Source organism: Notolabrus celidotus, chromosome 15, assembly GCF_009762535.1.
Source record: "Notolabrus celidotus isolate fNotCel1 chromosome 15, fNotCel1.pri, whole genome shotgun sequence".
NCBI classification, from domain to species: Eukaryota; Metazoa; Chordata; class Actinopteri; order Labriformes; family Labridae; genus Notolabrus; species Notolabrus celidotus.
This window is the reverse complement of record NC_048286.1, coordinates 5,403,483-5,430,181: the sequence shown is the minus strand read 5'-3', so window position 1 is coordinate 5,430,181 and position 26,699 is coordinate 5,403,483. Positions and strand designations below refer to the sequence as shown.

Sequence of the window (26,699 nt, the reverse complement as noted above, 5' to 3'; positions counted from 1 at the left end):
ATTCACATACACCGTTTACAGTCTGGTTGACCGTTAAATCTCTTCATACCTTTATGGGAGTCTCAGTTTTTACCGTTTTTCTCAGACAGAAGTTAAAGTCAGAGAAAAACTGAGACTCCCATAAAGGTAGGAGGAGGATTAACGGTCAACCGGACTGTAAACGGTGTATTTGAATCCATAGCGCAAGCACATCGCATTACAGTCTTCCAAAAGTTGATCAGCATTAAAAGATATGTCTCCTTAGTTATGTTATTGTTTTTGTTTTTTGGGCATTTTTGCCATTGTTGGATTGGACAGCTGGAGAGAGACATGAAATGTGGGGAGTAGAGAGTCAGGGAAGACATGCTTTAAATGGCAGAGGTCTGGAGTCGAACCTGCGACTGCTACAACCAGGACTGTAGCCTCTGTATATGGGCACGCGCTTAGGCTGCAAGGCCAATGATGCCCCTTTACCATCTTTCTCAGACAAAGGTTGATTTCAGGATATGTCTCCCCTCATTCTTTTAAAATCAAACAGAGAAGTGTTTCCCTGCTGGTTTGTTGAGCATTCAGGTGCAAATGTTTTCTCTGTGCCACTTTGTCAATCAGTAAAAGTGACGTGTGATGAAAGAAAATCTGGTGCTTCACTGCATGGTCCTGTACGAATGTTGGTTTGTAAAGTGAAGACCCAGAATACAAGACTAGCTCACTTTTTCACATGTATTTCAAGAGGAAAAATCCTGTCTTATATCTGGACCAATATAGTTATTTATATTTGGTATTTTGTCCCACCTGACATTTTGGCCTCTATGCTGAACAAATGCACTTGAAACCAACCCAAGGCAGGTAAATACGGGCTAACGTAAACTCTGGTTGAGTCCCCGTGGTTCTTGAAGCAGCATAAAGACTGAGAGGAGGGAAGGAGCAAGTCAACAGACAATAAGATTATTAGATAATAGATTAAGAATTAAGCTGGAATTAATTCTGAGTGAATTTAAAGTTGAAAACTTGAACTCCCTTTATTTACGTGTCTACCTTATTTTAGTCCGTGGCCTCGTCATTTATCTCCCTCGCTTTGTTTACCTCTCTCTTCTTCTCGTCTGTCATTATGATGAGAGAACCACAAAGAGCCATCACTCTGATTCAGATGAAGAGCTCCGTTTGAACTTAAAGATAGTCGCTGGCAGCGGCGGTTAAATCTCTGTTTAATGAGCGTTGGTCTGCAGTGCTCCGGCACATCCGCCTCTCATAACCGTAAACCCTAAACCATAACTCCACCCTCCGCTGACCACAGGAAACATATCGGATATAAATGATAGCCGAGTGAGTCCTCTTCAGCCTCCTGCAGCTATATTTGCACAAACTCTCTGGTTTTTATTGCGGGTTCACAAACCAGAAACACATGTCTGAGCGGTTCGGCTGATTGAAGGATGGTTGATAAAGATCAAAGAGAGAGAGATGGATGAAAGGATGAATGGAGGATGAGCCAATGAGAGATGAGAGTAATGGACCATGATGTTTGAGAATGTGCAGCTCATGTATGTGATATTATGCATTAACAGAAAAACATACTCTCACATGTTGCTCTTTTTTTGGGTTCCCTTGAAGTTTTTTTGAGCAATTTTCTCATTTCTAAACATTTATTCTCAGTGAAAGCTCGACCCACCACCAGGGATGTATTATTTGGCTTCTTTTGCAACTTTTCTTACTTCAATACAACATAGTATAATCGACTTTATTAAACATGTTGGTGCCTGTTCATTTAGAGCCTCAGACTTCTTAAGACCATCTCCTTGTTGTTTTCTTGGCTCAAAATTCTCAAAATTGAACTGTCAACTGTGGAAATTAAGTTTTATTTCCTTCATTTAACATTTCTCTTTCTTATCAGGATCAATCACGGACATTTGAAAACATGACAATTTATTTAAATTATATAATTAATATAAAAATAAAGTTGATTTAGATAGCACTTTTCAAAACAGAACATACAAAGTGCTTAACATCAGAAAAAACTGAACCATAATGAACAAAGCAAAACAGGAAACACATTGAACTAGCAAGACAATTTAAGAGTCACAACTTAAAGGAACAGCTGAGTAAAAGAGGAACTACTAAAAGTAATTAAAACAAATAAAAACTGTGAGTGAATAAAAGAAAACCATTAATAAAAGTAAATTTAAAATGAATATAGCATCATGGATAGATATCACAAGAAGGCCTTTTGATGAAAATATGTTGTCAGACATGATTTAAAGAAGATACTGATGTAGCACTCGTGGAGCCTGAATAGCAAATGCTGCAATTTTTAAGTTTGCGACAGGAACTTTAAGGAGAAAAATATAACAAAAAACATGTGAACATGAGCTAATATCATCGTACGCACTGCATTTTGCAAACCTAGAGTGGGGACTAAAGAGTTGCAAAGATGTGTGATCCCACCACCACGAATCTTCTACTGTGTAAGGTGAACAGAGTTTGTGTAAGACAGGGACTCTGTGTCGGAAAAGGGGATGGAGGGGAGCTCTGTGAACTTGTATCTAACTAAAACATATTTGAAATATTTGTAGATGAGTTCTTGTTATTCAGCTTCATTTTAGCTCCATATTAATTCCAAACTGAGCACAGCTGAGTTTGTGACAGGACATTACTACAGCTGCAGCAGAGGTGCATGAAAGTAAGTGTCTTAGTGGACGTGCTTCCCCCCCCCTTGTGCTGTTTCGGTATCACTTTTAGTGAAGCTGAGCCAAACTTTAGATCATTTGGTGCGGTCTGCAAGGATCCTCCACTTTGTTGACATGGTGCGTCACACCTGTTGTAATGTTACACCGACGCAGCAGGTCCTGGCACATGAGAAAAAAACGTTCTTACTGAGGTTTAATCCTGAAATATTTATGTCTCTTTTAGGAACCGAAAAGAAGAACCAAAATGCTCATGTCCTATCGAATCCACAAAACTGTCACATTGGTCAGGTCTTCAGGACCCTCTGCATCTCTCTATGCACAGAACTGCCTTACCAATCAGCTGGTGATTGCCTCATAAAGGACCTACGGTGGCCTACTAGGTTCAGTTTTCATAGTGGAGCATTAAAGGGTGTGCATTTAAATTTTTATACTTGTTGTCAGACGTTCGATAAAGATTTTTGGCCCTGAAAACACATTAATTTCTGACCTTGATAGATACACCACAGCGAGGATTGCTCATGAACAGATTTTTCCAACCCATCTGCACTTGTCACACACACACATACTCAGTCTCTCTCTCACACACACACGCACACAAAATAACAAGTGTGCCAGCTGAGCAGGATCGAAGCCTGCCTCATCTCCTCCGCATCATTTATCATGTCGCCCTTTTAATGGCACCACCTGTGTCAACAGCAAGGCTCCTACTGGTGTGCGCATGTGTGTGTGTGTGGTGTGTGTGTGTGTGTGTGTGTGTGTGTGTGTGTGTGTGTGTGTGTGTGTGTGTGTGTGTGTGTGGGTGTGTGTGTGTGTGTGTGTGTGCGTTCATGTTTACAGGCATGCTCAGATAACGTACAGGTCGCATCTGGCCTGGCAGCACAAAAACCCCCACCCCACATTACATACACACACTTTCACTAACACACACACACACTGCTGATGCCTCGGAGGGATTGTTGACCCTGGTCCACGCCTCATGTCGTCTCCGTCTTGCAGAAATCAGTCACTGTCCTGTAAACTCGTTCACGTCACTTTTTGACAGCAGAGGTGCGAGCTGCCAGCCGCCGTCTGACTGATGTGAGGCGACGCAGAGATTTTTCAGGAGCAGTATCGACAGTGTGTCTGTGTTTGTGTGTGAGTGTGTGTGGAGAAAACAGCTTGTCTACAAGAAGCGACAGTGACATAACAGCTTCAGCGTTCGCCCGCCGCTCCATCTGAACTTTCATCAGGAGACGTTTCTCCGTGTTTCTCCTACTCAGTGAACTTTCATTTGATTTCCAGAGGCTTCATTCCATCATCCTTTGTTATCCTACAATCTCCCCTCAGCCGCCACCTCGCTGAACTCCGCACCGTCTGATATGTAACTTCACAGCCTCTCTTGCATAATGCTCTCTGCTCCTTCGTCACATCATTAGCAAAGTCCCCGAGTGCCCGCGCAGTCTCTACAGTAAACTCTAATCATAACAAGCTGTGAGGCAAACTTGGCACAGTCATGATTCAACAGGCTGTCCGACTACGCTGCAGGTAAAAAGCCAAGAAGTAAATACAAATCTGCCTCCCAGACTTTAAGTGAACTATCTTCATTTCACACACAAAGACAACCCAGACTGAGAAGATGAAGCAGTAAAAAATGAGCATTTCCAATAACACAGCATGGTCGGTGGCCTTAAGCTTTAAGATATGAAGCTGTATGAAGCTCAGGAGAAAACCTGGATCTTGCAGGGCTCTGTGGTGAAGTGAAGGAGATGGAATACACAACTTTGAAAATAAAGTCATAAGTTAAGTAAGAGATAATGTTTGGTTAGCAGGTGGTCTTGGGAAATAGAATCCCAACAGGGTGAGACAAGGCCCCACTGCTTATCACCCAGCTTCTAACTTAGAATACAAACATGTTGATTAAAAGATTATTTTATTGATCTAAAATGATTTAAGAACACAGTTTTTTAAAAAATAGTCCCAGTGATTCCTCGTAAGTGATCGTTCCATGGTGATGGATTCTTCTCTGCCTGTTGTGGTGGATTGAACATGAAATTGCCTCATTCAGCTCTCCTTCTTCTCTGAGCTCTGTGGTTCACACACCTTTAAAAAGAAACTAATGTCACAACTTTGAATCCTGCTGCTATCATCACCACCACTCATGGTTTAACTTTCTTTGTAGAGATCGATCACCTAAAGTTTCTCTCACCAGCTCTGCATTGTCAAGGTGTTTTGACCAATCAGAATCAAGCATGTTACACAGCCGGAAGATCAGTAAGAAAGCCGGGTAATAACTGTTCATAATTAAGACATGTCTGGTTAGACTTCGTTTTAAAAGTTGCCATGCTATTGTTTTTATTTGCTTTAACTTCTTGATATAACTTTTTCTACCTGCATGTTTTCATCCTTTGTTTTTTAACGTCTGTCTGTGTAGCACTTTGTAACTTTGGTGGTGCATTACAAATGGAGTTATTCTTATTAATATTTGATGCCATGTCAGAACTATAAGTGGGAAAAAGGTCCAGCATGATGCTAGAGAGTACCTGAAGCTGTCATACTATACGAGTTGGATCAAAACATTTCTAAAAATATGTATCATTAAACACTTGATTCTAGAGTAATTTACAGCACCTGATTCATAATATAACACAGCATCATCACACTGCTACAGTACAATGGTGAGATGAATATGAAAGAGCAAGACGTAAACACGACACAGCTGACGGTTTTTATCACTAATAAGGTGTTACGTACGAATGCATGAATGAAAGTGTGAGAAATGAAACATCATCAGAAGGTGTAAAAAAACAGCAGATGATGTTTGTGTGGGACGTTCTTTTGTGTAAGGAAGCACAGTAGATCTAATTTATCAATTCATGTTTCCCCCTCCTTGAACTTGAACATGTTCTTTGAAAAATTGGAGACTTCTGGTTAGAAATTATAAAGTTTAGGACAAATCAACTGAACAGAGGAAGAAAGCACCATTTAATTTCAACAATTTTAAGAAGTTGGGACATAGTGTAAAATGTTTCAAACAGATCTTCAAATTGTTCCTGCATTAATGGAGCCTCCCTAAATGTGCCATGGGTGCTCATGCATCTCCATACCAACAGGGATGCTGACTTTGAACTGTGCGCTGATAACCATCCAGGTGGTCCCTCTCCTCTGTAGATTGAAGGATGCAGGATCCATCATACCACAGGACAGTTTTCCACTTCCCCTCAGTCCATCTTAAACGGACTCAAGTCCAGAGAAGTCATCAGCATTTCTGGATCATATTTGTATATGGTTTCCTCTTTGCATGGTTCAGTTTTAACCTGCCTTTGATGATTTTTGAGAGTGATTTTGAGCTCATGTGGTGACATCCACTACAAAGCCATGTCTGTTTTTAATGCTGAAGATCATGGCCTTCCAGTATCAGTTATCTACCTTGTCCCATCCTTGCCTGATATAGACTCTCAGCTACTCAACATTTTGGGTCTAAGTCAAACTTTTGATGTTTTTAAGTGACTTAGAGCTCATGCAGTGACCTCCACTACAGAGTCGTGTCTGCTAATGCAGTGCACTGAATCTTTTTAAAGTTATATTTTGGGGCTTTTTGCATTTATTTGAGAGGACAGCTGAACAGAGACAGGAATTGTGGGGAGTAGTAAGTGAGGGAGGACATGTAGTAAATGGTTGAGGCTGGAATTTAACTTGCGACCTCTGAGACGAGGGGTATTGCCTCTGTATATGGGGCGCACGCTTAGACCGCTAGGCCAATGAGCCCCCCTCAGTCCATCTTAAACGGACTCAAGTCCAGAGAAGTCATCAGCATTTCTGGATCATATTTATATATGGTTTCCTCTTTGCATGGTTCAGTTTTAACCTGCCTTTGATGATTATTGGGAGTGATTTTGAGCTCATGTGGCGACTTCCACTACAGAGCCATGTCTGTTTTTAATGCTGAAGATCACGGCCTTCCACTATCAGTTGATTTGTTTTGCAGTGACTTTGAGCCCATGCGGTGACCTCCACTGCAGAGTCATGTCTGTTAATGCAGTGATCTGATCTTTTTATGATATTTTGTACTGTAGATGATTCAATTCACTAATTATTTGCTTTATGAAGCTGGTGAGCACTCTTCTGAAATTGTTTGAACTATTCCTCATGCAGTCTCTCACAGAGTGGTGACCTCTGGTTTTACCTCTGGGAGACTCCGCCTCTCTTGAATGCCCTTTTTATACCTAGCCATGTGACTAACCTGATCAAATTAACCTCATTTTTTGGGAGATATTTCTCTTCCCCCATAAAACTGCTGATGTTTGACTTCACGTTGACAACAGATCATGAGGTCATGGCTGGATGGTTTTGCAGGGTTAGCATGTGTGTGCATGTGTATGCGTTTAATGAGCCAACAGTGATGTATTCGTCTGTGTCTGGGTGCATCTGTGTGTGTTTTTGTTGTTTGTTGACCACGATCCATCTCTGTAAACAGCCTCTCTGTGTGTGCGACAGACAATAATGTCCCCACCCCTCCAGTCACAACACAGACACAGACGGCTCCGGCAGGGGAGGGGACAGGTCGGTCTGATTGGAAGGAGCTGACGTGTTTTTGTCAATAAAACGCAGGGTTATGTTTGGAGGAACAATGTAACTAGTCACTGATTTTAAACTTTGAATCAGTCTTTTGTTTCTCATGTAATTCAAATTGTTCAATCTGGATCCAGTGAAGTGGTTTTGCTCATGTTGTGACACTGTCATGTGCCTCTCCTCAGACTGAGCTGGTACGACAACTTCCAGAAAAAAAAAGATGGAATTTCCTGTCTTGTGATTCTCACTTTGAATTCCCTGTTGTTCAGGAGAAGTTTGGATTGAAGACTCTCTGAAAGTCTGTAAAAGTGGAACTTTATTCTAAAGAAATCAAAGCTGCTTAAATTTGAGAAACCCAGAAAGGTCATAAACTGAAGGAGTTTCAGTTTCCAGAATGTCTTTGTCCTTTTTCTTGCAGCAGGAGAGCCATAAAGGTCAGACGCAACCCCAACAGGCAACAAAGGTTTCTTTCAGGGGATATTCTGGCAGATTCAGTCTTAAATGTTTGCTGGAAACACCTTTATTATATTTCAAAGCACAAGAGATGTTTCATTTTGCAACCAAGCCAAATACCTGAGTGATATCCGAAGTGAAAATAATGTTAGCAGTGTTACAACCCCTGACCCAGAGTTCACACCTCTGTCCGAGCAAGAATCACTCACTCTGTCCAAACACGCCCTGACGCTTTAAAAACTCATCGCTGTCTTCTCCTCACAGGTCCAGAATGTTCCAGGAACTTTACGGCTCCCCGCGGCGTCATCAAGACCCCGGGCTTCCCCGAGAAGTATCCCAACAACCTGGACTGCACCTTCATGATCTTCGCCCCCAAGATGTCTGAGATCGTGGTGGAGTTCGACAGCTTCGACATGGAGCCTGACACCACGCCGCCGCCTGGCGCCCTCTGCCGGTACGACTGGCTGGAGATCTGGGACGGATTTCCTGCAGGTGAGGAGAAAAATGGAGGAAGTAACGAGTAAAGAAGAGCTTAGACTAGTCTAGTTTTAAACTTGAATTTTCTGATTTTCTTGTGGTTTAAAGGTAAAAAAAACATGAGATTTAAACCTTAATTTTATCTCTTAGGACAGGCATGCATTCTGAAAAACACCTGAAATAGGAGCCTAGCTTTAAAGTGTTTTTTATTCCAGCACAAGAGCATTCACGTCTTAACTAGCAATGTAAAAAAGCACACGTAAACATATTTAGGTGTAATTTAATCTGAATTTAATCGACTGTTTCACTTCTTAGACACAAACTCTAACGTCAAAGGTAATCAATACCAATCTAGGTCAAAACATGCAAAACAAAAGTGTGAAATGTGAACTTCTGCCTGCAAAATGGGACTTTTTAAAGCACTTTTTTCCACTTCGAGCATCTGTCTTTCAAACGCAGAGTTGCATTTGTAGAGACAATACAAAATAAGCTGTAAAAATAGATGCATTAACAGTATTGAGCTGTGAAGTTTGAAAAGAGAGAAGAGGACAATGTCAGACACAGCAACACAAGGAGAAGCAACAGGCCTGCTTCTCCACAGGTGGAGAGCGAGACGGGATTCAGAAGCAGAGGGTAAACATGCAGAGCTTTGAAAGCAGCAGAGAGAAGAGAGGGCTGAGAGATGCTGGAGACGTCCTCTCCCGGCAGAGGTTGACAGAGAACAGACAGAAACATTGACAGAGACAGGCGGAGGTGAGGGAGGGGAGGAGGAACAAAGGATGGATGGTTTCCCTGCAGGTGCGACCGGCGCAGATTGAGAGATGGAGACGAAAGAGAAAGCGGAGGTGAGAGGAGTGTCAAAGATAAGAGGGAGATGTGGGCTGAAGGGAGGAGAGCTTGGCAGGTATGAAGGAGATGCATTTTCACTTGTGAGGATTTTAAAGCAGGGTGTGTTCTGCATTGGCAGGATTTTTTATCACGTCGTTGCAGAATCCTCGCTTCTGGAGTTCTTGTCCTCCACGACAGGATTTATAGGATGCTTTTGGAACTTAAGGATAAAACTTTACTCCTCTTTATTGACTGACACCAGGGTGCACTCTGTCTCCCTGAGTCCCATGAAACTTTCAGCTTTAACAAAACACAGCAGAACCTTTAAGCATCCTTCATATGTATGTTTAAAGTCTCTGGCAACCCAAATCAACAAAAACCTTCTACCTATGATATTTATAGTCACATTTACTTACTGTTATATATATATTTGAAATATTAGAATTGAACTTTAATCTATTTTTGAAGTATTATCGGTTACTTTGTTCATCCCATTCTAACGCTAGGATAAAGAAGGCTAGATTAACTTGGATATTTAAGACGAAACCATCTCTAATCAATCATAAAGTAAACACTGAGTCATGTGCACACATGCTCAACAAAACTACTCCGCTCCTGCTCAGACCGTCTCCTGACGTCTCAGCAAGCTCCCCTCAGTGTTGTCTTAGCTGTTAGCTTGTTTGCTAATCACGTACTGCCTGAAATCTGTCTGTAGAGCTGTCTCTCTGCTCTTTGCACCGCTGTGCTCGTGTGTCCCTATCTGCACATCAACCACTGAAGGTGACAGCTTGTTGTCTTCTTTTAATCCCCTAACTGCGGTGGATAAAGGGATACTTTGGGACACGGTTGAGTTGAGTCCTGCATATGCTCCACTCATTTCCCTAGGACCGGTCCATTAACTTTTCCCAGGACCGTTCCACTAACTTTCTCCAGGACAGGTTCACTAACTTTCCCTAGGACCAGTTCAGTAACTTCCCCCAGGACTGGTTCACTAACTTTCCCCAGGACCGGTTCACTAACTTTCCCCAAACAGCTCAGAGTTTAGACAAACAGCTCCGTCTGACACCTTGAGCCAAGCTCCTCTGCGTGCACATACTACACTTCAGCCTCCTCTGCTCCGGGCGTCCCATGGTCCTGATGCCCTGGAGACTACGGAGTGATAAAACTAATAAATGATAGAAGTCCTGATTCTAAAGTATTTTGTGACTCAGCACTCAGAGACCATTGTAAATGAATCATTTTCAGATTCTGGAGTTTTTATGTCTTTAGATTCAGAGTCAGACGGCTCAAACATGCAGGCTGGGAACTCTCTCTTGACCTGTCAATCAAAGAGTTAGCCCACACAGTCCTGAGAAATGCTCTGACCTGTAAAATAAGATGTTTTTGAACAGAGTTTTTTCAGAGTTATGGATGTTAATTTTCACTCAGATTTTTGTTGAAGCTTGATTAAACATTTTTCGTGAATAGAGATTTTTGTAAACCTCTGACAGATCGATCCTAATCAGGGAGAACACGCTTTTAAGCTGAATGCAAACCCTCTTAAGGGGAACATGTCAGACAGTCAGGAAATTTGAATTTGAATGCGAAATAAACGCAAGATGCTTTTGCTCCAGTGAAAGGACAAGCACCAAGTGAAGGAACCAATCTGTTGCCCACGTGAACAAAGAGAAGCCTCTGTAATGTTCAGGTCATGCAGATTGTCTCTGAATCTCCAGAAATCTCCCAGTAGATATTAAGAATGTCTCCGCTGTTACTCATTCATGTTAATTTCTTCTTAAAACTCGCCCTCCTGTGCACACATAGAGGCTGCATGTACCGAGAAGACTCCTCCACAGATTGCTCATTGTTCCTCCACCAAAAACATAATTTCTCTGCATGACGGAGACGCATCCTGCTCATGCTCCATCCCCCTCGTTTGGACGGTGTTTCCCAAGCTCCCATTGTTGTCTAATTAGCCGTACAGCATGCAGATAATGCTGGGGGGAGACATACCTCGGACAGGCCTGAGTAGACTGCCAGGATGCCCACAATACTCGCTGCTGCTGCTGCTGCCCAAAGCTTTGCCTGGTGACTGCCAGGGAGGAGACTGGCATGGGAACACGAGGGACACAGAGACTGGCACAGGTAGACAGACTGTGACACACACTTTAAAGACGTGCCAGCATACACAACATGCCAGGGCTCCTCCTGTCAAATGATCTGTGTGTGTATCTGTGTGTGCATTCAGCTGTGTCTGTGTGTGTGGAATATGTTGGTGTGTTTGCAGACTGAACATGTGTGTCAGTGCAGATAACAAAGCATGTCTGCAGCAGGGTGAGGACCAGGATGTAGTTTTTCATCTCATCAAACACATTGGCAGTGTTAACAAGAACGCCAAACAGACCCATCATGCACTGCTGTTGTTTTTGTTTATCTTTGAAGGTCTTAATCTGTTCTTCAAAGGACATAATTTAACTCTAGAGGGATTTAATCCCACTAACCTCAAATTATCATCTCTCTTTGTAAAATGTGTTCTCCAGAAAAGAGTCTGATGATTATTCATGTTTTATTGTCTTCATAAGATATATTTTTAGGACAATACATTGGTAAAAAAGGAAGATGAATATTACACTAAATTTTATAATAATAATAATAAAATTTATTTATCAAAATAGACGTTAAAAAGTGCTTTACATCATCAAAAAGGGAAACATATTTAACTAGCAAGACAAAGAATTTAAGAGGTGCAACTTAAAGCAACAGCTTAGTTAAAGAGAAACTACTGAAAACAGTTAAAATAATAAAAAATTGTTTATAAAAATTAAATCAAGGAGTGAATAAATGAATAAATAAATATAGCATCATGATATTACAAGAAGGCCTTTCAATTCAAGCGTGTTTTCAAACGTGATTTAAAAGAAGATACTGATGTAGCTCGCCTGAGAACTTCACGCAGTTTGTTCCACACTAGAGGAGCCCGAACTGCAAACGCTCACCTTTAGTTTTTAAGTTTGAGACAGGAACTTGCCAAGTGGCAACCTCCGGCCGTGAGAATTGAAGTGCAGAAGTGTCACAAACTGCAGTTCCTCAAGTGTCCACTGGAGCCTGGCTCCAGAAGTACCGGAAACCACATACACACCCATTCAACAAAGCCGATCTTTACAGCAGAAATAAAACATGTTTACACATGAAGTGCTTTAAAAGTGAAACCCTAAAATCTCTTCTGAAAGCAATGGGCAGCCAGTGTAAGGTCATTAAAACAGGAGTAATGTGTTTCTGCTGCTGAATTTTGTACCAACTGGAGTCGATTGATGGATTTTTTTATTCATGTCTGTTAAAAGACTGTTAAAGTAATCTAATCTAGAAGGAATAAAAACATGGATAATAGTTTGTGTTTCATGAAAAGTCAGCATCGAGCTTATCAGGGCAATATTTCTGAGGTGACGATAACAGGACTGGATGACCTTATTTATGTGTTCTTTAAATGATGAGTTGCTTTTAACACTCGACTTAGTTTCTTCTTGTTAAACGGTCAGGGTGTTCTCTCAGAAACACCCTTTTAACATACCAAACTGAAAAAAAACAGATAAATATTGTTCAACGCTTATTGTCACGCTTTTCCTTTCGGAAGTTAAGGGACACTTAAAGGTGACATATCATGCTTTTTTCATCAATATATATTGGTCTAAGAGGTCCCCAAAACATGTCTTTAAGGTTTATGCTCAAAAAAACACTTTGAAATCAGATTTTGGCATGCCTGAAAAACCCTCTTCTTCAGTCCTACTCAGAACACTCTATTTTCCCTCTGACCACGCCCCCTCAGGAAGTGGATGTGCCTCGGCTGTCCAGCACGTTGATCTAATGTTTACATGTTAGCTGAATATACACGTCTGCTCAGAGATCACGTTACTTCAACCCTCTGAATCTGATCCTGACGGAGAGGCGCCTGTAGCAGGACCTTTCTGAACGATTGGTCATAGATTTAGTGTTTCTTGTTGTTTTATTTGTCAGTATGTAGACGTGTGTCTTGGTACACAGCTACGAACATGTAGCTATGTGGCTATGCTAACTAGCGCTAGCACTTATCCATGATAAATAAAAATCATCCACTAGATCTTCAAATCTGCGGACGTGGGGAGTAAAACCGACCTCTGCCAGAAAGGCAGCAGGACCTTTACTGAAGGATTGGTCACAGATTTTGTGTTTCTTGTTGTTTTATTTGTCAGTATGTCGACGTGTGTCTTGGTACACAGCTACAGCTTCAGCTACAGCTATGAACATGTAGCTATGTAGCTATGCTAACTAGCGCTAGCACTTATCCATGACAAATAAAAATCATCCACTAGATCTTCAAATCTGCAGACGTGGGGAGTAAAACCGACCTTTGTGTTTATTAAGACAGCCTACAACTAGCATGCCTCCCTCCTAAGCTCCTAGTTAGCACACATGTGTGCAGGTAATGAAAAACAGAGGGGGGATTCAGTATTATTTTATACAGTCTATGGGCTGAACAAGCTCCGAGCTCTGACTCTGTGACAGACCGGATATTGTTGTTACGTAACAAAAACACGGAAGTCTGAAACGGCTCGTTTCACACACATTTACAGAAAGGTGGAGAAATCAAAACAGAGGCAGAATGGATTTTTTTCATTCTCGGGGGGTTTGTAGACATGCCAGGGACACATATTTCAGGTAAAGAACCATTAAAAAGTCAATTTTGCATGATATGTCACCTTTAATAGAGGAAACCATGTGAAGCTTAAATGATATTTAAAGCACTCAGCTCTGCACGGCAAATTAAAATGTAATTACGTCAAACAAAAACATTTGAATTAAACTTTTATAGAAGTTTAACTTAAAATAAACGTAAAGTCCCAACCTAATGAGTTATGGGTTCATCAAAACAACAATTCACTTGTAAAACTCTCTTTTAAAGTCCTTTGCGATTGTCCAAAATCCACTGATGTGGCTGTCCTCCGCCAAACCACATATAAAATAATCCCTCAGTTCTTCAAGGAAAAACGCAAGAAGTCCCCCCAAAAGAAATGTGATCAATCGCCCACTGGTAAACCAGGAAAAACAAAACAGCACAGATCTCACCAAATCCACAGCAGACTCCCGTCTTTGTTTAATGGGTCCAGTAGTTTGACGTTGCCCCCGTGAGGTAACTACCTTTCATTGACGGTGGACCTTTTCATTTCCCAGCATCAAACACAATCAATTCAGTTCCTTTTTGATTTGACAGATATCATAACGCCCTTTGTTTTCCCACCATTTGACACTTTTTTAATCATGTGGCCCTGTGCTTCAAAGGTCACTCTCCAGTTTCTGATGTTTGTTTTTACATTGTGTGACAGGGAACCAAAGGAGGACTGTATAGAAGTATGTATTTAACTCAAATAAGGAATAAGATCAGTTTTAAAAAGAAGCACAGTTCTTACAAAAGCAAATGAAGTTGATTCATAAATGAAAAATTTGTTTTTTTTGTCCATCTTGTTTCCATCGGGTAGAAAAAGGTCGGTTAAACCTCCGTATTTGGTCTTTTACACTCTAACAGCACTGTTTGTTCACACAGATGAAATACATGAAGCTCCGTTAGCTCGCTCCTTTCAGACGTGAGGATTTCCTACAGAAATGTAAATGCAGCTTCACTGCTCGAGGGATTTTTTCCATTTTACAGCTGATAACATCAACAGCAGACAGCCGTACAGAGAAACCATTTCACACCACGTCTGATAAGGCTGAAATAATTCAAAGTGTAATCCGTCACAGATTAGCAACTACCTGCTTTAAACTGTAACTGATAAACATAATCCAGCAGATTACCAGAGCTCTGCATCCCAATGTGATAGACGTGATTATGTTTCCTGTTATTCCGCCCCTGAAGCAAAGGGAAAGGGATCATTTTTGTAACACGTATGACTTCACCGTGGATGGGATGTTCCCTCGGTGAGTCCTCAAGAGGCTGCGGATACAGTATCGCTCAGAAACAGGAGGCGGCACAGGCCTGGCATTGTTTCTCTCCCGATAAGAACAGGATGAAACGGACAGAAAACTGTGGGCAGGCAGAGACGTCAGCTCTCACGGAGCGGAGACATGAGACGGTCTGTCATCTGTGTGCTGCATGTAAGAAAATCCTCTTCTTACAGGAGATGTTAGCACCTCTTTGAGCCGCTCCTGTTCGATTATTGGATTTCAGTCACCGACAGATTAATCCACAGCAGTCCTCCTAAACCTTGACTGTCAAGACTCTTCTTTCAGTCGTGTCTTCAGAAAAGTCTTTCCAATGCAAGCTGAATTTTAGCATACATATCAATATTAAAGGCCGTATTTATCCACGTCAATGTTACTGTCTATAATCACCCTGCAGACAAACAAGGCTCCAATTTTCAAGGTTTTTCTAACACTGTCTGCTTTGGTAGAGTTAAAATGTTGCTTTAATGATTATTTGCATCACTGCTCAATTTATATTCTAAACTTTTCAAATGATTTCCAAAAGCAACATAATGTGGTACCTAAAGGAGTGTTTTGCAGCCTCTCCAACAAAAGAAATCAAGGCTTAAAAGTGGAGACTGGAACATCTAAAAGAGACACCAGACATCGATTTAAAGTACAAACTTAAAACTGTGTGAACGAAACTACAAAAGGCACATAAGTGTCAAAGCAACATCCCCAAAGTTAATGTGTCAGATAACTCATGGAAACTTAAAAAAGTTACCAAGCAAACTGTTAAAAACAAAAACAACAACATTGTAATAATAACTGATCAGATTTGTTTGGTACTCAAAGTCGCTTTACAGAGAAAAAATAAGGCAAATAAATAAAACAGAACAAAGATGGAGGTGGGGCGGGAGTAGAGGTTTATGTGTTGTATGCTTTTTTGAACAGGAAGGTCTTGAGGTGGTTTTTAAATGATTGAAGTGAGTCAGAGTCACGGATGTTTGGAGGGAGAGAGTTCCAGAGAGTCGGGGCAGCAATTGCAAAGGCTCTGTCCCCCAAGGTGCAGTGCTTGGATATGGTGAAGTGTCCACTAGAGGCTTGCTCCAAAAGCCCCGAAGCCACATACACACCCATTCAAAAAAGCCAATCTTTACAGCAGAAATAAACATGTTTACAGCTGGTACAAAAACGATTCAAGTACGAATAGCCCATTTCTCTATTGGCACACACTGTGCAGGAGTTCAACTTTTTTGTAACTTGTTATTTTCAAAGATATTAAACTTTTGAGTCTTGCCCAAATAAGGGCATGCCTGACTTGATTGACAGGTGGGCACCTTGTAGTGAACAGGCTAAAGGCCCGCCTCTTTACCTCACAAAGCTTGGACAAAGTTAGGTTGTGTCCAGCATTTCCAATATGGCCCCTGCCGATGATTGGCTTCAAAACAATGCTTCAGAAACAGATGGGTGACGTAACGGATACTACGACCATTTGGTATACAGTCTATGATCAGGGAATTTGTTTATAACTCATTAGTTTTGAAGATATTATGGTAATGTGGCTGACTTGACTGACAAAAATTAACCTGAAGAAATAAAAGGCCAAGGCTACCAAACTGTCTCCAGCCTAAACTCAAACCATAAACTTAAATAATAAAACCCAGCGATCTAAAACATGATGAGTGATATCTGTGCTGGGAAAAATAGGGTTAATGAGGACGACGAAAACCTCTGTGCCCTGTGAATATGTGTTTGAGGGAGAGCCTCTGCTCTACCTCCTCCTCCTTATGCACTAAGAGCACTCAGGTGTGCAGCAGGCGGAGCAACGAGGGAGAGAGGGACCTGAGCTGCACGTAACACCATGCAATAACTAGCTTCAGTCATGCAAACATGTCCACTGTGCATTCAAAGTGTGACGTTAGTATAATCTGTTATAAGAGATATTTAATTTGGTTTCTTTCTTCGACATGTATCCCCTACAGTCCTGCAGGAGAGTTCCTCTGAAAGGTTTAAGAAGCAGCACCTTGAAAGGTGAAGTTACCTTATTCGTCCCCCCTGATGGGCAGAAAAGTTTTTGTGGATTTTGGAAACACCTGCGAAAAACTGCAGTGAGAGTTGTAAAGCACCTCCGGGGCTTTCTGCAGACGGCAGGGATTTATCTCTCTGAAAAATGGAGGCTTAGCCCTGTGACTTGAATGTAATGTTGTGTCGAATGTTAGGGAGGAGAGGAAAGTGGAAGGGAGTGTGTGAAGGTCTGGACTTCTTTTTTCTTCAGCCAGGAGTGAGATCAGAGTCAGAGTCTTCTCATTTTTATGCAGAATGGAACAGAACAGATCATTCAGCAAGGAAACATGCCTGAAATTAAAATAAGCATTTCACTTTAAATTCAGGTTCAATCTGTGTTTGACTATAAGAGCTCAAAGATGTGAAAATGAGAGCTTGTTTTTGACACAGCGTCCTGCAGGTATGTTGTTTTCTCTGCTGTGTCTGATGACTTCATATATACAGGTTATAAAAAGTGTTTATATAACACAATAAGTTGTGAAAATGAGTTTTTGCCACCTGCCATATCGCCTTTATTTCCATCTGAAAGGTGCCACATCACTCATGAGAAGTGAGAGATTGCTTCTGACAGGAGATCAGCATCTATTTGTGTTTGTCTGAAGACTTTGAACACAACAGACAGAGGGAAAATAACGCTTCAAGTTTGAGATGCTTTTAACCCAAATTTCACATTTTCAGACATGACTACTGTGAAGAAGAACAAGTCCTTCATCTGTGTGTTTCTGCCCAAAGTCACGAAACATGTCCCAGGGCGGCGAGGGCAGAAAAGGACAAAGTGAATAATAAAAGGCACTCAGCGGTTGATGAGTGATGAAGCTGACGTTTTCCTTTTTTCTTCACCTCCCCTGCTCCTTCTCTCACTCCCTTTGTGTCTTCACCACTTTCCCTTCTCATTTCTCTCTTATTCTTTCCCCCTCCTCCTCCTCCTCCTCTTCTTCTTCCTTCAGTGGGTCCGCACATCGGCCGATACTGTGGCCAGACGTCCCCGGGCCGTGTGATCTCCTACACCGGCATCCTGTCCATGACCATCACCACCGACAACGCCATCGCCAGGGAGGGCTTCTCCGCCAACTACACCATCCGTGAGAGGAGCCTCCCCCCAGGAAATGAAGACGAGGGTGAGCTGCTGGATTAGTGATGAAGGGGGGGAGGGGAGGTGTGGGGGGATCAGGGTTTCTGTCACATTTTACTGAATACAATACGAAATATACAGATTTAAAAACTGTCCCGTCTAGAATTGATGACCCGTAAACACATGGCTGGTCTATCATCTCCTTTGGAGTCTTTTGAAGCTCTGCAGAAGCTGGTCTGTATGTGGCATTTGACCTCTTACCTCCACGGTGGACGGCAGAAAAGCAGAAGCAGAACTTTGGCATGCAGAGGAATAAATATATATAGATGCAACTTTGCCTTTTGTTCATTCACACATGCACACATTTCCTAAAATTCTCAGGATGAGCTGCATGTGTGAATGCAAACCGCTAAAAATTTCAGCCCAACTGCATCCTCTTAAATTTCTGCAGGAAGTCAGAAGGTTGATGAGGTTTGTGTCATGCAACTGGTGCGAATCTGGAAGAGCGATACGTAACAGGATGAATAAAAACATCTGAGGAGAATCATTCCCAAAGAAGAAAGCATTGAAGAAAATGCACAAACCGTCACCTTACACGCGACTTCCACCAGATCCGTGTCCGGTCCGTCTCCAATCTGCTGCGGTCCAGCTCCTTGCTCTCTTGTCCATCAACACTCCCCGGTTGCATTTTCGGAACGCAGCACTGAGCAGGACCACCGGACAGCTGGAGTCATGTGACCGAGGTTTTCCCATGGCATTCAGTGAATCAAGGATTCTCCTCCTCCTCTCCTCATCCATGGTGTCTAATCCGTTGCGTTCCAACCTGCCGGATCAGAGACGCAGCCAGAACGCAGCGGAGTGGATCCAGTGGAAGTTAACACATTGACTAGAATAGAAACCTATCATATCTGGTGCCATGACAGTTCGGAGACGGACCGGACACGGATCTGGTGGAATTTGGCCGTTAGTGTGGGTCTCTGTTGCTTTGTGTATCATCATAGTGTAAACATCACACTGTGGCTTTCACAGTGTGCGTTTAATATCATGTCCTGCCTCCAGAGACTCATCTTCCCTTGTTTTATGAGGGAAGAGTGAGCGCTGAGGTTAAGCTCTTTGTTGCCAGTCTCTGCCCAGATTTAAAGACATTAAAGGACATGACTTTTCTACCTTCCTGTAGTCTATGGGGTCGTGCACCTGAAGGTGGTTTCTTCTTTGAGTGAGCTCCTTGTTTACGTCCCTGCAGGATGAATCCAGTTGTGGGTTCTGTTTTTAATTTCACGTTTAATTCCGGCGTGCATGTTGGAGTTTAAACTATCACAATGAGGATCTGTATCTGACTCTTTATCTCATCGCTGCAACTTTAAATTCAACATGTGATCTGCTCATGATTAAAAAGCTTATATCTTCATCACTTTGACCTATTTTTCAGCTCTTTATCTCCTGTTGAACATACATCTGGTTGATTTCACGCATCAGGATGTTATAACAGGATGTTTTAAAGCTTAGTTGTTGATCAGTTTCTGTTTTCATGTGTTATATTTGTGTCCAGCCCATATGTTCTTTTTAAAAGAAGCCTTGTGACCCAGATTGGAAGTCTGCAGAGATTTAAGCAATGTTGGCCCGTATGGTTTCTGCACTCTCGTAACCTCAACCCCAGTGACCCCGGTTCAGGAATGCGAGTGTGTGTTCAGAGATGAGTTTACATAGAGTCCCACGGTAGCTGATGGTGGCACCTGGGGGAATTAGAGCAAGAGATTCACTTTTGAGTCTTTTAACTGATATTTAAAGACTTTAAATCAGCTGGCAGGGACACAGTGTGCATCAGTGGTGGTCTTGACCGGTCTTGACTTGAAATACAGAGTTTGCACTGTCTTAGACCGAGACAAGACCGAGTAAAAATGCTTTTGAGTCCGAAACGAGACCAAGACCTGAAATATGTGGTCTCGAGACCAAGACCGATCTCGAGTACGACAACACTGGAAATATCTGAACAAGATCAGAATTTTTATAGAGCAAACATAAATGTTGACAAGAAACCCCTCCTTCTGCACATTTTGCCTTTTCCCCCGTTCATTTGGCAAATAACATGTGTGCTAATTTGCATATTATATTTGATGCCACATCAAAGGAAGCACTGGACTGTAAAACGTCCCTGAATAACACACGTATGTCGTCGTTCCTCCAGGGGGGGTCAATGTAATTATCCTCTGTTTCTCTGCTCTATTGTTTGTTATTGCCATGGGCAGAAGATGTCGGTGTTGCATGGTTGCATGGTTGCATGTGTGTGTGTGTGTGTGTGTGTGTGTGTGTGTGTGTGTGTGTGTGTGCGTGCGTGCGTGCGTGCGTGCGTGCGTGCGTGCGTGCGTGTGTGTGTTATTGTGTTGTTGATTGTGAGTGTTCATGACAAGGTGATAAAACATGGATGCAGTCTGTGTGTATCAAACATGTCTGTGGTGTACATACGAGATAAATCGGTCCCCCCTCGTCTTAACTGGAATGGCTGGGAGCAGCACTGGTGTTAGACAAAGCTCTAATTATGTTAGCTCTGGTAGCACACACACACACACACACACTGAGAGAGAGAGACAATTACTTTGCCTTCAGACCCGCGTCTAAGCTCAGCAGATTGAATTAAAGCCTCTCGCCAAACCAAATCACATTATCTTTTCTCCAAATTTTACAACCACTCTGATGGCTATAAGCCTGTGATTCCCAGCCAGGGGTACTTGTAGGCTGCTTTGGCAGGTGCCAGGGGGTATATGGAAAGATTTTAACTCAAGTAATTGGGAAAAAATAGACATTTTCCTTCCTCTTTTCTCTTCTTTTGGAAAGAAAATGAAGTCTGCTAAGGTAGAAGTACTTAAAGTAAGAGTAACGCAACAGAAAGGGCTTAAATTGTGATTTTAAGTGATATTTAAATTGTTGAAAAGCAGCTCAAAGTCATTAAAAGTGATGAAGAATGAGTGGATACAGTGAAAGAATCAGCATCTTCTATTCAAGGTCATAGATTAACGTTTGTGATAATGCAAATAACCTTTCATCTCCGAGCAGTCATCTCTGACAAATAAGAACTCTGTTACCCTGCCGTGGATTTACAGTTCTCTCTTGCTTTGTCTCCATCAGCTGCGCAAGAAACGGCCTCCAGCTGGGCCTTTGATCAACCAAATGATCCGCGGTGGCATCAGTTTACATCGTTTTCTTTCTTTTTGGATGGAGAGGTGGGAGGACAGGGTTGAAGTTTGTCCCTCGTGCCTGCTGTGAGGGAGACATGGAGGGTTGTCTCATGAATAGAAATGAGGACAGGAAGGAGAAGTTATTCGACGGTGGGCCGTGAGAAAACGACGTAGATGTTGAGAACCAAAAAACAAATTGTTGCCGATGTTGCAAGTAAACTTTCTCCCACTACTTTGTTTGCGGTACTTAGAATGATGTAAGTGTGTTTGTGTCAGTCTGGCAGACCTTGTGTCTCCAGACAGCCCTCCCACACGCACACAAACACTCAAGTTTCCTTAGTCCCCCACTCCCTCTTCCTTCCCCATGCTCCCCTGCTGTTACAGAGTGGACCCCACCGCCTCAGAAATACAGACATGAATTTAGAGTTCGTTCAATTGAGCGATAAATCAGCTAAATGAACTCATGACATCAGCAAACAAGCTGTTAAAAACTTAAATCCAGCCTTTTTGAAATCACCTTTTGGTTAATAGACTAATATTTGAAGCTCTGATTTTGCCAGTTTTGCATTAAAGGTCTTAAAGGTGATGTGCCAAGCTGTGATGAGCATTTTTAATAATTTCTGCCATCCTATAGATTTAATCATTCTTGGTTTTATCTGGAAAATGTAGATAAAATAAATATTTGTAGAGGTATGATCACTTGGATTATCTCCACAGAGGATTGGTTTCAGAAAAGCCAACAGTACATTGGCGTCTAAGGGAGTTGGATGGTGGATTTGAAAGGCCCACGATGTTCCTTCAAACCTCCTTGGGGCCATAGGGAGCATGTTTACAGGCACAACAGCGAGGGTTATGATTCTTGATGGCATAAGCAAGGACGTCATTGAAGACTCTTTCCAAACAGAGCAGGTCTAGACTGTATGTTCTATTATTAACAAAGACCCAACATCAAGACAGGATAAGATCCAGTCCCATCTTACAGACAGGACTCAGTCTGATCTCATCTTAATCCACCATGAGCAGAGCACTTTGCAGCATTTAGCAAGTTACAGTGGCAAGGACAAACTTCCTTTAACAGGCAGAAACCTCCAGCAGGACCAGACTCATGTTAGACACACATCTGCTGAGACCAGGTGATAGAGGAGAATAAGAGAGAGAGTCAGATAGAGACAGAGAGCAATGATAGTGATGAGACGGGAGACAGAACAGAAGTATGCTGACTACATCATCCTGCTACCTGACGGTGAAACAAGCGCAATAAGCTCTGTCCGAAATGGAGATAGAGTGTGCTGAGGTTGTTCTCAAGCTAAATGCAAAGAAAACTGAGTTCATCAACAGGAGGTACAGCTCTGGAAGAGGTCAATGACCTTAAATAGCTGGGGTTATGATTGGTTCGTCAGAGAAGGACGTATATGTGAGGAAGGCTGTCAGCTACCTCTCTGCAACCTTGTAGTCTGGTTCCCCACACGGCTGTGAATGTCCTGTCTTGTCAACCTTGCCCCATGCGTGTTGTTCTAGATATGTCACCACCATGGAGCTGCACGGGGGGTTACCAAGGGTGAGTGGGAAAAACAACATCCAGGAGGTCATTGCCAGAGACACTGGGAGCTCCCAGCAAGTAAAGAGGTGCTGTGGGAGCCAACACATGGGCACCGACAACAAAGACGTACAGCATTATCATGCGTGGATGTTCTGAGGAAAGAAGCTGGAAGCAGAAAGTGCTGGCAAGCTAGCCAAATGCGTGGAGGATCAGGACGACTGGAAACTTCGCTGGAGGGCTCGTCTGAGGACAGCTGAATGAATAATCCATGCTATTATTGTGCATGCAACAAAAGTGCACGTTGTTTTTGAAATTCAAATGAGGTCCGGTGATAAATTCAGAGTGTTTGTGCTATAAAAGTCTGCACAAAAATCCAGAGTGTGAATGTATGAATGAATACTGTACAATGGCCAGTGTCACCAAACAGCCTCTGAAGGGCCTCCACAGGAGCCGTTTGAAATCACTCCTTTGCTGCCGCGACTGAGAGCTCAGCAGGGAGCAGGGACACACACTTCACAATGAGCTCTTTCTCCGGTGAGATTTATGAAGTTGAGGAGTTTCTTTCAGGGCCCAAATCCCGAAGTTCAAAGACATATTCAACTATTAGCAGTGACTACAGGGAGAGGGAAAAAACAAAATTCAGTTCATCCAGCTAATGATGTGTATAATAAACCTATTATACTCATATTAAAGGAGCACTGAGGATGACTGAAACAAACGTCTCTCTGTTGACCTGACTAAAGTGGGGCGGGGGAGTGATGCAGCCGTGGATTTTAAATCAGTGACTCAACATTTATCCATTTAATTGAAAAGTTGGACTTCAAAACTTTATTCAAACCACTTTAAGGCACCAAAAAGTTTAGCTCAGAGGTTTGTCAAGTTGCACAAGGACCAGGAATTTAATTTTGAGACATATTTTAGGATGAGAAGCCTCTCTCTTTGTTTTTGGGATCGGGGCAACGTCTGCAGTGATGTGGACGCTGTACCAGTCTGTCGTGGTGAAGAGAGAGCTGAGTCAGAAGGCAAAGCTTTTGATGTACCGGTCAATCTATGTTCCAACCCTCACCTATGGTCACCAGCTGTGGGTAGTGACCGAAAGAACAAGATTGCGAAAACAAGCAGCCGAAATGAGATTTGTCCGCAGGGCGTCAGGGTTCAGCCTTAGAGAGAGGGTCAGGAGTTTAGACATCCGCTGCTCCTCCACATCGAGAGGAGCCAGGTGAGGTGTTTCGGGCATGTCCGCCTGGGAGGAGACCACGGGGAAGACCCAGGACACGCTGTCGAGATTATATCTCTCAGCTGGCCTGGGAACGCTTCGGTATCCTCCCAGAAGAGCTGGCGGAAGTGACCGGGGAGAGGAGTGTCTGGGCTTCGGATAAGCGGAGGAAGATGGATGGATGGATGGAAGCCTCTTTTTTTGTCATTTGCTAAGAAAACAAAGAAGTACAAAGCAGATTAAATAAAATGCATAACTATAAAACTTTAAACCCAGCTGTTTTCCCCCAAAGCACTCATTTCTTTAAGCACTTGTTTCTGATTTCACTTCTGCACTTCTTACTAATGGACTTTTTCTGTCTTCTGCAGAATTCGCTTGTATGGAGTCACTGGGAATGGAGTCAGGAGAAATTTCCTCAGACCAGATCACCGCCTCCTCCCAGTACAACTCCAACTGGTCTCCCGAACGATCACGTCTCAACTACCAGGAGAACGGCTGGACGCCCTCGGACGACACCGTCAGGGAGTGGATACAGGTCAGAAATGTTCGCTTTCATTAGAAATCATAGCATCGTTTTTTTCATGAGGTCAAACTTGATTAGAAAAACTGAAATTATGTCACATTACTCCTCATTGTACAGTCTTATCTCATGACACATGTATGCAAACGGTGTTCCTCAGTTTGAACCCCGACTGTACCGCTGAGATCTCGCTCACATCTGGTCTGAATATTGCTCACTCATTTGTACCACTTCTCTGCACGTTATAGGGACCCAAAAAGCGAGAAAGAAATAAACCAGCATGCATTATTTATTGAAATCTGCCTCTCAAGCACAGTTGACATTTCTTACATTCACTGTGAAATCTAACATAGCAGCCTGCAATTGCTGAATGTGGAAATAGGAGGCCTTTGTTTGATATCTTCGAACATATTCAACCTCTTCTTGCTGCTTAATGATTCAGGTTGTCACTAAATACAGCACAGGTTGGAGATTGATAAATGTTGTTATGTTTCTTTAACTTAAAGACTTTCTGTGTCAGGCTGCTTGTAAATGAAGCATGTTAAATTCAGCGTATTTGCGCTCAAGCTTATGATTTTGCATATTTATTCATGCAGCAATTCAATGCTTTGGGCTCCTCATCACAAAATGTGTTTTTAAATATCTATCATACAGTTTATAAAGAGCGTAAAATACAGGATATAAGTAGAACCGGTACATAAGATGCAAAAAGATTGAATGCGTCTACCTGCATGACGATTTCCATTACGTTCAGCAAAGTGCAGTTTCTGTGCAGATGTGTAGCTCTATCTTATACTATCTGTTTTTCACCTTGTGAAGTTAGCAGTCCTGCTTGGGACGGTTGTTGAGCTCAGCCAACAGTGTCTTTGATTGCGTTAACGAGGAAGAGACCCAATGCCCAATTTGCAAAGACTCAGGCTACCCCCCCCTCCGCTGGTCTCCTGTTGTCTCAGATTGAGGAGTCTTTCCAAGCAAAGCACAGCTTCATCAGAGATATTTTTTTTTTAGTCTACCACTGTTTGTTTAAAGCTGCTGTGAGGAACTTTTGTTGTGTATCGATTCTGGCGCCCCCTTGTGGACAAAGTGATACCACTTATCTCTTGTCCTGTACATGCAAAAGTAGTGCTTTCAATAAAAGCCTCATCCTGTTGTCTTTAACAGTCAACATTATCAGGCAATGTGATTCTTTTCCATGAAAACAGTCAAATAAAGGCTGTTTTTGAAGTGAGAAGTCCATCATCTGGTCTGACACCTACCCCCTCAGGGCGGTTTCAGGCATTAAAAATGACAACAGAGAAGGTGTCAGTGTTGCTGCTGATGGACTTGTTTACTATTGAAGGTCATAAAGAGGCATCAGTATTATTTTCAGTCTGTTTCTCAGCCAGTTCAAAACTCCTCACATGGCCTTTAAATGCATGATTATGACTTAATGAGGGAAAACAGCTGTCAAAAGATGTATATTCTAGGCTAAATTTGTTCTTCCTCTAGGCTGCTGTGTTTGTGCATTTGTTGTCTTTTAACACATTGACATAATTGTAATACTTAAAGCTAGGGTTGGTAGTCACAGAAAACTAGCATGAATTTGAATGTAGCATTTCCTCAGGACTCCGTCTTTTAGCTTTTTTACTATATTAAGGTACTGACAGAATTATATTCTTTTGTTTGTCAATGATCAAAATTCATGCTTGTGCAAATGAATACTGCTTTTTTACAGAAAGAGAAAGCAGGGATTTAAATATAGCTATGACTAGCTTGTAGCTTATTTAACAGTAGCCCTTATAGCAACTACTAGTCTCTGACTTCTGCAGCCCAACGCTAAGTCAGAAAAGAATTACTGCAGTCTTGTCTCTTTTTAATTAACTGGATTCATTTTTTAATTTTAAATAAAGAGAAATCATACATTTACAAACTGTACGTTGTTTTTATATAGACCAGAAAAAGAAACAAAAAGTTGGGGAAAAAATTGTGTTTCAAGACACTTTTAAAGTGTCTGGCATTAATGACCAAATTTAAAATGAGCTGGAGTTCATATTTATCTCTTCATCCCTTCACGTATCGCTTAAATCACAGGATTAAGATAAAGTTGTTTTGATTCTGGCTGGTGCCAATTAAATCATGAGACATAACAGGACAAGTTACCAAAACCCCAAGATACCTATTAAACCTGGTTCACCTATATTTAAATTATATGCACACGTTATATCTATCACTTTGTTTTTGCAACCTTTAAGC

General features: G+C 42.1%; 1 protein-coding gene across 1 annotated transcript in view; it reads left to right on the top strand.

Moving 5' to 3' along the window:
- The window catches only part of LOC117827217 (neuropilin-1a-like), a 117,059-nt gene that overhangs the window by 38,657 nt on the left and 51,703 nt on the right, over positions 1 to 26,699 (top strand). The window contains exons 4-6 of the mRNA XM_034703744.1: positions 7,926 to 8,153; positions 17,894 to 18,064; positions 24,316 to 24,482. Coding sequence (XP_034559635.1) covers positions 7,926 to 8,153; positions 17,894 to 18,064; positions 24,316 to 24,482 — 566 coding nt within the window. The remainder of the gene's footprint in view (positions 1 to 7,925; positions 8,154 to 17,893; positions 18,065 to 24,315; positions 24,483 to 26,699) is intronic.